The sequence below is a fragment of the Eurypyga helias genome, unplaced genomic scaffold (genome assembly GCF_000690775.1).
Source record: "Eurypyga helias isolate BGI_N326 unplaced genomic scaffold, ASM69077v1 scaffold5990, whole genome shotgun sequence".
NCBI lineage: Eukaryota > Metazoa > Chordata > Aves > Eurypygiformes > Eurypygidae > Eurypyga > Eurypyga helias.
In genome coordinates this window covers 99,053-116,459 of record NW_010224935.1, presented here as the reverse complement: position 1 = coordinate 116,459, position 17,407 = coordinate 99,053, and the positions used below count along the sequence as shown (strand labels likewise).

The following is a 17,407-nucleotide window of genomic DNA, read 5'->3' as shown; positions in this document are numbered from 1 at the left end:
GTTAGCAATTCAGCCGCTGATCAGCTGTAAAATGTCTCTGAAAGGGTCCTTTCACCCCCAGAAGGTAAGGTGTTCAAAATGTCTTTTCCTGGGCTGCCAGAGATAAATCAGCATTTTCTAACTCACTTTTCAGAAAGTTCACCACCTCCCCGCCCCCTCCAAAATCTTCTGTCCTATCCTTGTCACCAGTGAAGGGAAGCAAGAGCACCCCATGTGAGGGAACACCTTATTCAGTGAAACGCACACTCTCAGCCATAAGAAACGGACTGAAGAGCTGAACAGCTTCAGGTCTTCTCTCTGAGCATTTACTTTCAACCAACAGAGGTTGGCCAGGGCACAGCTGGCATGTAGCAAAGATACGTCAGTGACTTCCAATGCCCGGGATTAATGGCTTTTAGCATGCCAAATTGGCCTTCTTACAGCATTATGTGCCCTTGCACGTCTGTGTGCAGAAGGTAGAGAATTAAAGAGATGATGGATTATTACAGGAGATCAGAGATTTTTAATAATGCCTGGCCTCAAGGAAAGACTGACCCCTTCTCCTGAACTCCTCATTCCTTCTTTAAATTCAGATTTTGGTTTTAAGCCTATTCATTTCCCTTTCCCTGTACCTCTGACTCCTGTTGTATGCATGTGGGTGCAAATGTGGACATGAATGTTTCTACAGCCTCTAGAATACATACACTGAAAGCAGACAAGGAGGCAGCAATGATACTAAGGCAATTCTCACACCAATCATGAGATTCAACACACGCTACTTAAAGTAGAAATTAGGAGATGTTTACTATACCGGGACAGTTTAGTTTGATTTCAGGTAACTGTGCAGCAAGTAGACTGTAGCAAGTAGGTAACTCACAGGTATAAAAACAGTCACACAATGTATACTGTGTATATAAAGCATGAACCAAAATTATTCCATACCTCCAAAAAAATAAGTACCTCCTATGGACCCAAAGCTTTCCAAGCAGAAGTTGATTATCTGATAGGAAACTGGACTCTATACATACCCACTATTACCTAAGAAAAGGCTTCACCTTTAATATAAGTATCTCAAAAAGATTTTTACTTTGTATTGCACTCATCCTACTCAGCGCTATCAGATTGAAAAAACTGTGATAGATAGCGTAGAAATGCAGGAACTGTTCCTGCAGCAGGGTGAAATAAAAACTATCTTAAATTCTACATGGCAAACAGCAATCATCCTGCTCTTCCCCTCGAAACGACATCGGTGCACCTAGTTTGTAACAGCATAACTGTGTGTAGTGCTCAGCTGTTAACAATAGCTTTGTAAGCAAGTGTTGCAAGCCCTTACGGCTTTTTTATGTGCCTATGTAGCTGCTTTTCTTTCCATTTCCCCTACTATGTGCCAGGTTACAGAAACACTTCCAAGCAGTGGATTCAGAAATAGAAAGAGTTCAAGGCCAGGTTTCACACCTGCAACCTTGCAGCTCTGATCTGTTCCAGCCCTGAAGACCAGTCTCCTTACTATAAATCCAAGCCTTCCTTCTAACACCCAGGGCTTATGTTCAATAAAACGTACGATTTTTTACATATTTGTTTGGGGCAGGAAAGGGTGCAAGGAGGAAGGAGGGGGAATACTGCACAGAAGCTATGTAACCATTACATGTATCACATCTCACTTTGACACAGTAATTTAATGGAATGCCATCGCAGTTCATGCAAATTAATTTGTCACCCAATTTAAGACACTGTCTCACTCCAGCTCCCACAGAAAAATAAAAAAAAGGGCTATTCCTGTTCAACACCAACATACCTTTCATACTCTGGCTTCCCTAAATACTTCAGAGGGTAATACAAATTAGCACAAAGTTTTGAAGGGTTAAACAGCAGTTCTCATTTTTCATTTCTATTGGAATTCTACACAAAAATCTGTTTTCTGAAGCACTATAAATATAATACTTGGATTACAGCAGCAGCAGAAAGCTATCACAAACATCCCATACGCCTCACGAGTTCCAGAGTGAGGACATAGGAGGCAAACCCCTTAAAAACAAAACGAAGAAGTCCCCCATATGATACTAGTGTGCGATGTCCAAGTATGTGCCAATGAGAAATCTTGACACTTAGGGCGTATTCAAATAGAATAAGGCATCAGCAAGCACTGTGGCTTGAGAAGTATTTGTTGGTCTGTTTAGAAAACAAGTCGTTCTGTAGTTGAACAAACTGCCATGCAAGACCAATTTCTAGACTCCAGGTGTGATTTATGCAACTCACACTGACTCTCCGTTCATCTCTGATGGCCTGCATTATACTGGCTACCTCACACAGAACTTTTCTTGCCATGATGCTCTAGATTTCTGGCCCAGAGAAAGACTAAAACAAACTATTTCTTTTGCTACAAGATGAGAAAATGATATCAAAATTAAAATAACATTGGGAGGGAACAAAACTGTAACTCTGCATTGCCCCCTACAAGAAATATAAACAGAGCTCTCTTCTGATATACACTGATCGTCCAAATGGAACATAAAGACATTTTCAGACGAACTGTTTGAACAACTCCCTGTACTAGCTAACAGCCTCTCTCTGCATAGAGAGACAGAAAGAGCATGCAAAGTCGTTTGCACATAGCTTAGACTGTAAGCCACAAGAGCTTCAGCATTGCTACTTTATTCACTCTAAAATTCATTCAGAAAGTAGGGGGGAAGAAAAAAAAAACGATTTCCTGAAAAATAAGAAAAAGAAAAGGAAATAAAGAAATCCCAAGTCTCCATTTTAGAAGGCAAGAAAACTCTGGACATGATCCTAATGTAAATCTCAGACCAATATGCATTTTGCTGAAACAAGAACTTTGGGTTTAGGCCACGTATGGAAGTAGCTCAGAGTTCCCCATTAAGTCTCGTTCTACTTGAGACACTGAGATGTCGAAAAACTTCAGAGTGAAAATTTAGTAACTGGCTTACCACAGAGAAGTTGAAAGAAAAACAGACAGTATCATCTGTGACTTAATGTTTGTCTTTCAGGAAATGAAGATCCTTACAGCAGTAAATATAAAACTTGAATTGTTTGCAAATAGGTTTAATCATCTAATTGCCATGTAGAAGTAAAATCTATGCGCTATCAGAACTCAGTACAGCTAATTACTAGGAGACAAAATAAAGATTTTTATCAAACTGTGTGTGCGTTCTTCAGCTATTATATCTATCAATATTTATGTCACTTACAGCCCTTTCTGGGTGGTTGCTGCATACATTTTGTGTGCAGTCAAGAAGCTTCCCGACTGCAAACGTGCTTTTAAAAAGAAAAGCTGGCCCGAACCCTGCATTTCCAATTCAAGCAGTTTATTCTGAAGCCTGCTAACTCCCTGGAGCAGCTGATAGCTAAAGACTTGTTTCCGCTTTTCTAACAATTTCCTGGTTTGCATAACAATCCTAAAAGGAACGCGCTCAAGAAGTTTTCCAGCACAGAGAGATTTAGTCTCCAACATACTTCTAGTTTCAAGGCATAGAAAATATATATAATTACAATAACTTTAGACATATATTTGTCTACAAACATATTTACATATAAATATGTATCAGCTACTTGGTTTAAAACAAGATTATGATAATTTTGCCATATCCAGGAAATACAAAGCACTGACTTATGCCTGGTGCTTAACTCATGCCATTGTGAATAAAGAGGGGGGAGGGAAGGGGTTTAATGTTTAATTTCCTGTTAAAAACACACACAGGATAAAATCTTCCAAAGAGCAGTTATAAAACATGCATTTGTAAGCCAAGAAACTAGGTAAATATGGAACGAAGCCCAGGCTCACTTTTATTCCTTCCCCCCCCTCTCCAAAGAACAAAGTAACTGAAGGCCACAGCATGTATTTGGAGGCACTGAGCTAGAGTTAGTGACTAGATAATTAATCAGCCTGGCTGATTTATGCACCCTGTATCCATCGGGGTAGTTCCTCAGATAACGCAATGATGCAGCTGGGCTGGAGGTACTGTATCGCCATGTATCCTGCGCACATGCCAAACCACCGTTGAGTCAACTACCCACTAGCCTACTGACACAACTATCTGGCTAAACACAAATAAAATAAGCATTAGCATGTAGTCGGGACCTACCGACAGCCAGTTTCTAGCAACAACAGACTGAGAAGACTGCTACACCTCCAGTAGTGGCTACACTTCCAGTAGTGGCTGGAGACACAACGCAGGTTTTTTTTTTAGAAATTACAAGGAAAAAGATTATTTTCAGACCCCACTGAAAACACAGTGCCATCCACCCTAGAACTCTGACTTCACCTGCACCAATTCAGCCTTCATCAGTTTTGCCACACTTAATGACATATTAGCTTATTCTGCGATTCACCACACTAGAACTTCCAGACAAGTACCAAATACCTGTATGATATATAACAATTACAGCCTTTTCCAATCCCAGTTCTCTCTTTGTTGAGATGCCAGAGTTAAACAACAGTATGGACTGTTTTCAGGAGAAATGGAATGTTTATAACAGTTTTCAACAGTAATATTGTAAATTTGGATCTTACAATAAAAATAATCCATCAAAGATTTTTTGTCTACTGTGTTAGTGTCAAAGTCAGGTGCTCAGTGCACACCTTGCAGCATGGAATTGGAGAAGTTGTGGCATTTCTTGCGACCTAGTGGGATTCACATTCAAAATTAGATGTAAACAACTCCATGAGTGGCTTCAATTTTGGTATGTTTTTCAAATGAGGATAAATTTATTATTGCAGAAATAGCTCAAGAGCTTTCTTAGCTTTTGGTAGCATATTATTCAAATTAACACAGCTTAAGCTTTTTAAGCAGATGCACCTTGAACACCTTCTAGCCAAGGCATTTGGTTTCATACTTGATGCAAGAAAAGAAAGGCACAGAGAATACATCTCTCTCTGGTGAGTTAAACCTGGTGGCAGGCATGCTGAATTTCTTGCAGACTCTTAGTAAAACTGCCTTTGTGCAAACAAACAACCTGGAGTTTTTTGCTGAAACCTGCACTTAACAGCTGTTGTAAGTATTTGTGCTTTTTCCTTAAGAAATCAACCACTGTTAAGCAATGATTAAATGACAGGTCATCAGTGAATCTCATACTACTGCATGAGCTCAAAATCATCCTGTTTATTTTCACTTGCTGACAACTGGACTCTGTGCCCTGATCCCATGATTGTAAAAAGACAATTGACTAACAACATTAGAAGGGAGAACGGGAATAGGGTGGAGAAAATCTGTAACACAAAATGAGCCTCGACTTGCCTTCTCTGTACTGTACGTACCCCCAAGCAATGAAATTTCAGGAAAATGATTAAGTTTCTGGCCAACAGTCAGAATATATAAGATGCTATACACCCTTTGCCTGAATGCTGCTACTGCAGACTCCAGGCAAAAGCAAGATTTTTTTTTTTCTTTGCTTCTCAACAGTAAGGCAAGTTTACAAGTATTTACTGGTAGTTACATCAAGGTATTACAGATTCAAGTGAAGTAGTAGTATTCTCTAGAGCAGTGATGACCTGAGCCTTTAATCCAGATGAATTTAACTATAGAGTGCATTAGCTCTTCTCATAAAAGATTTGCTTTAATTTTAGTTCTCCCTCCATTTATCTTATGGCTGTGTAATCTTCAGTAGAGGTCAAAGAGATTTCCCCAAAGAAACACAAGCTGTTTCTTTTTTAGAGGGGAAAAAGCATATTTAAGACAGTTTGTCCTACTTTTAAACATATGTCCCAGGACAGTGCTCTCTATGCTCTTCTTTCTCCGTCCTCTCCTTGCTTCTTTATGTGTTCTGAAGCAAGCAAACAAGCATGCATGTGCATGCACACACGTATACAAATGAAACATGGATGAAAGCACCTACTTAAGACAGGATACACAGTCCATCTGCTGCAAAGTCTCGAATTATTACTAACATCTTACCATCATCCAGCTCAAGGCAGAGATTGTAAACAGCCAGAGGTCTCTTAATACGTTGTCCTTGTCTTCTTGATTGCCTTGGTGGGGCATTTGGAGGAGATACTGACATAGACATTGGCTCAGGGAAAGTGGCATCAGGCAGGGTTTTGAAAATCTGCAATGAAGAACACAAAGGGTGTTAATTATTTATCACGAAGAGCAACCTGTGTAACGCAACTGTAAGCCATTATCAAACAACATTTGTTTTGGATTTCATTCAAAGCAGGCAGAAGCCAAAAATCCATTCCTTCAAGTTTGGGAGTATGCCGTGGGTCTTTAATGAGTGCTTTTGAAATAAATAAATAAATTAATACAATATGAAAATAAGCAAGAGCACTGTCTACACATTAACCAAGCTGCAAATCAGTTAATCCAAAGACAAAATATTTGCAGCCACACTTGCCAGCTAGAATGGAGGGGAAGTAGAAAAAGGGGGATACTAACTTTATGAACCAGTAATCAAAAACATTCATAGCTTTAGCCTGGACCTATAATTTTGCCAGAATACCCATTTTAATTTTCAAACTTGTGATATCATTAAAATCATCCATTTTAATTAAAACAAACATACATACATATTCTTGAAGAGAGCACTGAGAAAATTTTGAGGGGAGGGATTTTGAGTGAGAGATACCATTGTAACATATCATGTGATAAATTTTTCAGTTAACTATTGCATAGAGTCACATTTATATTAAATTATGAAATTCACAAAGATGCATATAAAGAGGTTTGCATTTCTTGTCATCGTTCCATCCTTTGAGTCATGACCAGTAGCCTGTCACCACTCCATACGAAATACCATGTCATTCCTCTCTGGATTAACCAGCAATGCAGATGTGCTCAACTTCATAGCATTTCTGCTTTAACCGTCACACATATAGTACAGTCTAATGATGCTGATTTACTTCTAGAAAATTATCAGTATGCTGATGTACAATTTAATGGCAGACTTTTACAACTGACCATTGCAGATTCACAGATTCACCAATTAGCTTGATATGTATTTCAGACAAAGACAAGCCAGCAGATAAAGCAAAACACAAAAAGCAGCCATACAAGAAAAGCCCTGTGTCTGTACAGCACCTGACAGCAACACAACATGGTAATATAACAAGATATGAAATACAGAAAATGAAACAGTATATGGTGTTCCTTTACTCTGCATCTTTACATTGCCATGCATCAGTATAGGAAATACTATAAAGAGGAGACTCGCAATGAATCTTCAAAGGAGAAGCTTTGTATGAAGCAGAAATTAATGCACAAAGTATAAAGAGACACCACAAATAACACATTTCTGGATTATTACAGGACATGTCGGGTGCAGCATGAAACTAAAAGCCAGCCAGGCTACTGTAAAGATGAGAAAAATGTCATAAGCATCCTGTGGTATGGTTCTCAAGACATCACATTAAAAGCATAAGGAACTCTACATGCCATTGTATCCTAGCCTGTTAACCCTGAATATTAAAACGTGTAGGAATAATATGACCCAAGAAACCACATATATACTGGCTTACAATCTCTTAATCATCACTCTCATAGTGGCAGGTAGAAGACTGCTGGTACCAAATAATCAGAAACACCATTTTCCATGAAAACCATGGAAGAATGATCATATTGCCAAAACTGTGTCAGAAACCTATACATGGTGCGTAAAGGAAAGCTCCAGTGGAACTACCTTCCATCCCAATAAGTGAATGTTGCTGTGTGGGATGCAAAATGATGTAATTTGAATTTCCCCATGCCAGTGTGAAGAAAACTCTCTCACTCCTGCACAAGCCTATGAACAAGGGATTACAAAAATGCACCAAAATAGTACAAGCAACTCTGTAAAACAAAACGTTTACAAAGAAAAAAGGAATTGCTCCAACCTGGTTCTCCCCAGTACAGACTCGGCAGCACTCTCAGACAGTGACAAAGCTCTAATTGTGCTCAGAGTGCTAAAGCCATTTCCTGAAACATGATGCAATATATAATAATGAAATCTAATGGCACTTGGCAAACAGTACCACACTGCCCCCTTTTGTGTAAATATAAGGCTAGATTGAGCAGTTTCAAGGATAAATATTTGCTTCTGAAAAAATCAGAAGTACCAAAACTTTAAATGCCATCTTTTCCATGGACTAAGTGTTGCTTTTGGGCTCTCTGGTAAATAACTCTCTGCCAAGAGGTTTCAGCATGTTGTTTACTATGTCACATTCCACAGCTGTGTTTATTTGTATAGCCTTATCCACGCATCTCTGCTGAAATTAATGATGGTGAGGAGAACAAGTATTCCCCAAGAATACTTCATAAGAGATGAGTTTTCTTGTATGCATTTAGGTGACTTGCACAGCTTCATAAGAGATGAGTTTTCTTGTATGCATTTAGGTGACTTGCACAGGTTGCAGTAAAAGTTCTTAAGTGCTTTTTCCTCACCTCTGACAAATGTTTCAATATACTCTAAGACTATTAGCATGAGAAACTAAGAGTCACAAAAGCAAAACACAACCAAGAAAACCATAAAGGCAATACTTAATGATGCTCAGTGACAGACAGGCAACAGGACAATGAACTGGAGACAGGTATGTATCCAAATAGTTTTCTGATAGCCATGTGAAACAAAAACCCCAGTTTTTTTCTGGTTGGGGGTGAGGGGGTGGGAACCCTATATCATAGACAGGAAAAAAGAAACAGAAAGCAGTGAAGTCACATTTCAAACAGTGGCAGCCCAGCACGTGCTAGCCAACTTCATAGTCATACCGATGGCAAGTAGTCATAATCTGCCCAGAATGGTTCTCTCCCTTAAAAAACCAAAGGTTAGGGCACCAAGCCCTCTGTCTGGATAAGCTGTCAGGATAAGCATATCACCTCTACTTTTAAATTTTTTTAGTGGCAGAGCTGTGCATGAATGCTTCCCTAGAGCACCGCTCAGTGCAGCCCAGTGCTACCCAGTCACAAGGCTGGGCTGATGGCAGGCACTCCAAGTCCCCTTCTGCAGACAGGACACTCAGGGGGGGGCATCAGGCCCATCCCCCTGTTTTCCTTCACTCTGCTCTCAGCTTCTCATTACAACAGGTGGGTTGGGGAAGTTTCATTTCTAGGATTAGGTCAGTAAGTAGTATACTGCTTTCTAGGGAGCAGAGATCACCTCCTGAGAGCTCCTGGGTAGCACAAGGCCACATGTTCTCCACACTCAGGCCAGGGCAGGAGCCCACACAAAACTCCACGCTCTCACTCCTACGTTTCTCTGATGCAATGCTACAAACTGTAGCACTTTTTCCCTTGTGCTTACATTCAATGACTGTCTCCACAGAGAAGAAAGGGATTCCTGAAAGAAATATTTAGATACGAACCAGAGAATGCAACCTCTTGACTATCTGCAGAGAAAAATTTACTCATGCAGAGTAAATTGAGACTAATTGTCATACTCAGCAATGAAACCACCAAGTATCATGAGCTGCTCTGCAGGATTCCGACACAGACAAAAACAAACAACCAACCCCCAAAAAAACCACACACACAACCACGGCCAGAAAGATCACTAGGGGTTTTTTTAATATATAAAAGAAACAGGAAACATCCTGCTCCCATGTGTTGCACAGAAAAGTACATTTGGGGTCATTTTTGCTCTTTCAGGCAGCTTGTATTTGTGTTCATCCCTACTTTGGTATTTGCCTTTCATCTTTTTCAATAGGAAAATAAAATCCACTACAGCCCATCCATAACTAGACCTTCTTTTTAGCAGCAGAAATCTTTTTGTTACAGGCCAAAGCTACAGCTCACACCAGTTTTGGAAAGGTAAGCATCTGAAAAGCAAGCAGAAGGTCAACCTCTTCCCTAAGAAGTGCACATACAGCATTCAGCTCCGCTTTCTTGCTTTATTTTCACTTAAATAGACGAGTACTTTTCATCATGCCTTAATGGGTATTCATCCACTGCACTGACAGAAGCATTGTAACAACTCTCTGAGAATGGGGGACAGAGACACGCTTTATTTCTGTTGTTGGTTTTGATTTTATTCTAATTTTCTCCTAGCCATATTAGTTATTTAAATGCCACTGAAGCATAAATGTTGCACAGTTAATAAAAATGCCTGCTGTGTGTGACCTGTTGTCAGAAGCATGCTGCATATGCACAGAAGACAGAATTCAAAATCCTACACATGCAGCGTACTACGTGAGCACCTGAAACGGTACCAACATTCCTGTGTTTTGACTGACTTGCACAACAATATAGGACCACGCCTGACCAAGTTTCAGAGTATCTTCTTGCACTGCAAGATGTTGCTGTCAGATGCACCGCAAGGCAACCACGCGTATCCAATCGGATAGAAACCCTCCCATGGGAGAATAGGACTGGAACATGCTATTGAACAGAAGATTTCTCTGCTAGTCCAAAGAAAGCCTCCCTTCAAGTAAAAGTCAGGTCTACCACCATCACTCAATAGGACTGCAGAAGTTACCACAGCTTAGACTAATGACTGTATAAAGACATGAACGAAGTCTGCTCATTGAATTACCTTGTTCAAGAAGCAATAAAAACCTACTAAACCAACCTCAAAGGTTAAGAGCCTCACAGTCACATCCAGCGTTACACAGTTGTTGAGACTGTGGCCTAACTGCATTACAGAACATCAGTTCTCTGCAATTCAGTTCCAAAAGCAGGCATCCTGCTATTGACCTACTTGGAGGCAAACTCAGATGTGAAACAATTTACGTAGAGAAGACTAATGCATGTAGAACTCAAAGTTTTACCAGGCAACAAATCCGACTGCTAGTCAGTCCTATCGCAGTTAGTCCAGCATTTTAAATACATCTGACATGAAAGCAGAATTTAGAGGTGCACTTAATGGTGGATCAGCCTTTCAAGCCTGCAGTGTAAAAGTTACAGCAAAAAAGGTGAGACTCTTGTCAAGCTATTTAGGACTGATATGTTTGACCTATTTCTCTCTAAGCAATAGTACAAAGTGGATACTTTAGGGCCCTAAACAAACCACAAGCCAGCTTGGATATACACCGCTAGTAACTGCTCTGTCTAGAGCGGCGAGCCCAAGACCATCCCTACATAGAACCATTCCGATTCCTAAACCTGTGTTTCACAAAGCCTATGGAAGCATTTCTTCAGAGTAATGAGCCAAATTCAACATATTATCATACTGCATTCTACCAGCAGATCCAGGTGGCAGCAGCACAAGGAATTTTGCCAGATTCCCCTTGATCTGCAACAACAGTGTTGAACTCTTAGATCCTGAGCTCTTACTACAGCCGATCTTAGAAATTCAAAAAACCCATGGCTGAGAGGGTTTAACTTGGACTGTTCTACAAGTTTATGACTAGAAGTATAGTTGTACATAGAAATGTAGATTAGATTCTGCTGCTACAAGAGAATACTGATCTGTTCCTTCTGGTCTCAAGCAGAACTAATTAATGAATTTCAGTATGTTTGCCAGGAATCACTTTAGGAAAAGACCCAGACATCAGGTCATCTCTGTCTGCTTTGTATCACTGGGATAATTAAAATTTCCTCTAAAAATCAGTAGGAGGCAAACAGCAAGGACAGAGTGGGATGAAAAAGAGGGGAGAAACAACCTGAAGGTTTAGTAATAAAGCTAATGAGGATAAACTTACAAAAAAATCATTAATAGCTTAAAGCTGTGCCATGATGTTGCTGCAAGACAAAACCCCCATTCACTCCCGTAACACCTACCACGCAGAACATGCATGTATTTCTTTTGAATGCATGAACAAGAATCAGAGTACCACAAGTCACTGCCTAATACAAAGGAGGCTAGAACCTGCAAGGTCATTCCAAATTCTTTTACATTCAGCTAGTGATATAGCCTCCACTGCTACAATCGTATTTTTTAGAGGACAGTATTTCTCAAGACAAGAACATCATCAGTAGAAGGTTTTATTTGGGCAATTTCCCTTCAATACACACTTGATTTGCAGTTGGTAAATAAAAGAAACACAAAGGCACTTCAGCTAATGTTTATTGAACAATATAAAATGCCATCCACCTAGGCCACATGCACTGCTCTGCCCTATGCAGTTTATGGGTATTGTACTCCTTGCATTTCCATGAGAACTGGCTATCATATATGCTGATTAAAGAATATTTTATAAACTAGCAGCTACTGGGATACTGCAAGAGTAACTTGTCATCACCATAGTCTTTTCTCGACTTAGCTTCTTTTCAGTGTAATGCAAACCCAATTCAGGTTAGATCCAGCAACCTGTACAGAAACAAAACCCATATATTTATACTGGAGACAAAAATGCTCAAAAAAAAAAAAAAAGAGGCCAACTGTCTTAGTGGTTTACAGTGTGCTCTTACCCTGACAGACTTTCTTCACTTTTTTTCCTCTTAAGACAAAAAAGACAGTAGTTGTGCCATTTGTTTTGCCATTTTCTGCAAACATAAAGCAACAAAGTCTTTTATGTCAAGTTATAATTTTATTGTAGATATAAACATTTCAGGAAGTGCAAGGTGAAGATAAGCATCTTAAAATACATATAATAGCTGTCACTAATTGTAACCACTAGCCACTAATTGTACACTAATTGCAATCCAGTTTTTAATCGTAAAAGACACATTCAATAAGATGAGCAGTCCTAGGCTGGGTTTTTTCCTATTTGAAAGAACTGCAGAAGCTAATTTGGAGCCGTTAAAAGTTAATAAAAATTACAAGAAATCAATCTCTGGAGAGCTAGGATGAAAGTTTTGCTTCAAAACTGATTTTTGCACCAATTCTAACAATTTCATAAAATTTCTAGTGTGCTGAAATATTCAAGAAAAAGACCCTTTGTTACTGTTTCTCCCTTTTTTACGTTTTACTTTACTATGGACAATGTCAGATCAACTTGCTGCATTTCTGGTTTTAGTCAACATGAACCATTTATTCTGGTTCTCAAATGATTCAATAAATAAAAACCACATGCACTAGGAATTCTTGACATCTAAACAGAACCATGTTCAGTGTACAAAATGTGATAAAGCTGATTAGTTCTAAAAATCATATTAAATATTTTTTAATAAGGTTTACAAAATCTCCAGTGGAAATTATCAACAACTTAATTAGCATCCTTAAGTAACTTACCTCCCCAAGGTCAAGGTTACCATTGTGTCCACTCCAATACGGGGGCGCCTGCCACGAAGCAGTTATCCCAACTTTTGTGCTTCAGCACCATAAAGTATGGCTTGCTGTGCACTGGCTTCTATGAGATTGCGCAGGACACAGATTTTTCCGAGGCTTTGGATTTTGAGGCTTGAATTCCACAACAAACCACAAAACACCTTCATACAGTATTCACAGTCATTATATTTGGGGGGTGGGTGTGTGTAAATCAGATCAAGAGTTGAAAGACACCTGGAAGCCAAGTCTCTAGTGGGCCACCAAACAGAAAGCATCAATCATGCTCTTCACGTTGCCTTGCACACTCCATTTAATTACAGTGCAACAGAGGGTGCAGCCTGAAAAGTAACCGGGTAGAAGTCAAAACTAGAAACAGGAAACATCCTTGGCTGTGAGCCAAACCACAAAGGTCTATAAATAAACACATAGAGAAATAAATAAATAGATCCATCCAAGACAGCCTTTTCTTTATTGCAAAGATATAATTTGCTGAGACCATCTGCCTACCAGCCTGACTACCCATAACCAACGAAACACTGCTTTTAGGGATCTGTGAGTCGCAATGTCACACTAAGAGTATCTGCTATCTGCTCCTCTTAATACAAAAGGAACCAGAGCCCTGGACAAACTGCAAACTACAAGAGCGACAGAAGAACCGAGAGAATTTTCAGACAATCCTAATGTATCTGTGCACCCAAACAGTCACTCATTTGGCCTCGTTACCTTGAACCATGTACTTCACGTTTCAACTTTAATGAAGAAACTAAACACAGCCTGTAAAACGTGACATTACAGTCTGGAGGACAGCTGTGAAAGGATGAAAGAAAAAAAACATACCAAGGTTAAAAACACGTGTCCTTCGATCGCTTGCGAATTATGAGTTTGTTGATTCAGCTTTTCTAAAAGTAGCACTCCTGACACAAAGACTGCAGCTTCCACGGTATCACATCACGCTCCGCCTTTTAACAATTCACAAGAACACTCCTGATAGCAGCCCATTCACTGCTATCAACCAATCCATGTTAGTCATCAAAGGAAATGAGAGAGTTAACCTTACACCAGGCTTGAAATACACACACATTTGTCCACTGCACCAGAAGAAACAACAGATTCACATTCTCTTCTACGCTCACCTGCTGTAACTCACACCAAGGAGAGTATTTGAAAAAGGTTGTCCTTCCCTACTACAGCTGCACATAATAGCTTTAGTTCACCTTGTTTACTTACAGGAAATAAAACAACAACCAATAAAAAAGGCTGAAAATTAATAGATTAAATACTCAATCTAATTACCAAGCTTTCTAAAACATAAGATAGACCTAGCTACTACATGGAAAATAATGCAGAAAGAGAATGTTCGTATGTATTTTCACTTGCAAAAACAGTGAGAAGCCCCGAGAAGACAAAAGGTGGCACTTACAAACCTAGGTTAGGAGCCAACAAAAGCAACAACTGTGGCCAAACACACCACAGGTAAACATGAACTCCCCTTCACTTACAATAAATACACATACATAAATATTTATATACCCACACAAATACAAATAAACATATGCCACACCAAGTTTTCTTCAATATTTATGAACAGAAATACAAATAGTTATATACTGAGAATAAAAACCTACATTTGAGCCCCTACATTTTCAGTGTACAAAGCATCAGAATGAAATGTCAAGATCTTTGCAAATGACTATTCCAATCGTAGCCCACCACACCACCTCACCAGTATTTTCTTCTCCACAAATTTCCCTACTGCCGTTACAAGGATTTATACCATCATTGCTTTGTACAACATATTCTCCTCTTTTTGTTATAATACATGTTTTTCATTTCTATGTCCAGCACGCTCTGCAAGGAAGCACTGATGCTTCATGAGTGTCAATGGCATGCACATGCAAATGCTGGAAATAAAGAATTATCAGCTGACTGCCACATCTTGTTTATTCAAAAATCTGTTAGATGGTTTGAAATACACTAGCATTTCTGGTAAGGCAAAAGCTTACTAGAACACTGAAAAGTACATACAAAAACAGAAGCACATATTGCACTATTATCCATTAGCAATGATCAGACAAGATGGCACTCAGGTCAGTTTAGCCAACATAAAGAAAAAGAACGTTTGTAAATTCAGTACTTTGTTGCAGTTTTCAGTGGTAAGTAAAGCATGCAGAAGCTATATGTCATAAGAATTATAAGAATTAACTTTTTAAACTTTTCAGGAGTGCAGCAACTTTTCCCCTCTCCATGCCCCCAGCAGCACTTCACAGAGTATTTTCCTTGGCCAAGAAGATTTTATTTAAGAACATCCATTTCAGCATTATCCATAAGGCCGCCTTCTTTTCTTCCTCCTCCACATGTGCAAGCACAGCACCATGACCATCAAGACTGAACCAATATTAGTCAACTGAATTCCACTCCCTTATCATCATTTCTGTTTACTTACTTAGGAACATCACCTGTGGGCAGTGGAAGATGAGATCTGTATCACCTGGAAATTTCATATACAGTTACTAGAAGTTTCCCAAAATTAGCTGGAAACAACGTAGGCAAATCAAGAAGGCAGAAGTCTGTGCCCATATTATCTGTACATGCCATGTATTTGTAGTGCAGCATCTCAGCAGACCGCTTCTATCCCCGAGAACATTACTTTTATTTTGATTTGCTTTTTTTAATCTAATATGGTTACCCACAGTACATGTTTTGTTTCTTCAGGAGCAGCCTAACAGCATACCAATCCAGGTATTGATCCAGACTCAGTTCCTTTTAGTGTCACCAACGTGAGTGGAGAGTTGATATACAGTCTTCTTACTATGCATAAACTACATTAAGTTTTAGAAAACAGTAGACTTTTAAAGAAACAAAAAAAGATCTGCAGCCACACCATAGGTGCCTGTCTCACATGGAAGGGCGTTCTGCTATCCACAAGGCAGAGAGAGTTTGCAACACTACAGTGGAACAAAAGAGCTGCTGTGACTTCCAGCAGAAACCATGATGAATTTCTTTGTTGCGCCTGCTGCCCTTTCTGCTTTAAATTCAGTCAATCGATTAATTTAAGTACAGTTTCAGTGACACTTCTGATTAGCTATGTGCTTAAAGATAAGCACTTTCCTGAACTGAAGCTCATGTGTTTCTTTGCAAACTCTGCCAGAATGGAGATGCCTTAACGTAACTTTTCCCCCCTTTCATGTCAAAAGCTTGTGGACTTGGGAAACGTTCAGCTTGGGGAGGTTTCACATTGCTACACTACAGCAAACCATCAGAATTACAACGCATTGCTTCTAGGTCTTCCATTGCAGCCAAAGGCAAAGCAACACAAAAGCTGAAACAAGCCCTCTTTAGTATTTCTCATATGTCCCTTTACCAGGACTTCAAAAGATCTGCTGCCTTGTCAGAAAAGTCTTAGTTTAGATGATGGCAGTGCCACGATACCCTAAAGCATTTACCTGCAGCAGAACTACTTCAAACATGCAGGGATTGCCAAGTGGAGACACGTGCCAGTCCATACTTTGTAACAAACAACTGACTTCACCCGCTTCCATTCCTTCTGTCCCGCTAATACTGCCTGTATGATGCACTGTAATACGTTTGAAGACTAAAGATTTTCAACGTATTACTACATGAACTTGATGTTGGCTTAAGAGCTCAGTAATATTAAATTCTTCTCCTCCCTATAGTTTGAAAAAAGAGAGTCATAAAAGTGCCTGAAGTAAGAAAAATTAAAACATTTATATTTCATAGAAAGAAGATTTCTCCATAAAATTGTTTTGAAGAAAACAAATCTAAAACAAGGCCATATTTTGTCTAAAGTAAATAAAATCTTTGCCCTCTTATAAAAAAATTAATACAGAAAACAAGCAAAAAAGTAAGTCTCATATATGGGAACTATTGAGTTCTTCCAAATGAAGATCTGAGATAATTTTGCTCATAGGTTGTCTGAAACCCAGAAAAAGTATCTTTTACCATGCCCATTCCCTTTCATTGGACTCTGGTTTCCCAGTCTCCCTAAGATTCTTGTGTCTAGCCTCTTTCTTTTTCCTTCTAATTTTTTTCCCACTGTAATTTTCATCTTCTTTCTGTTTTTGCAATCATGCTACTTGCACTCACTATTCTTTCCTCCCCCATATGCTGGTTTAAATATTCCAGTCCCACTGAGAATTTTATTCCAACCGCCTCACTCATCTTTTAATTTCTTAGACTTCTTTTTTTTTTATCCTGGGTTTCCCCCCCACACCTTAAAATATAGTTCAGGGAATTGAGAAACCGAAATGGCTCACATTACCACTGACGTATCGCTAAATGGCAAATAAGTCCTTTGAATACTGACGTTTGTTCCAACAAGATGCCAAAACACTAACAAACA

General features: G+C 39.2%; 1 protein-coding gene across 1 annotated transcript in view; it reads right to left on the bottom strand.

Moving 5' to 3' along the window:
• Positions 1-17,407, bottom strand: part of ARHGAP10 (Rho GTPase activating protein 10) — a 148,651-nt gene that overhangs the window by 32,204 nt on the left and 99,040 nt on the right. The window contains exon 19 of the mRNA XM_010147235.1: positions 5,889-6,039. Coding sequence (XP_010145537.1) covers positions 5,889-6,039 — 151 coding nt within the window. The remainder of the gene's footprint in view (positions 1-5,888; positions 6,040-17,407) is intronic.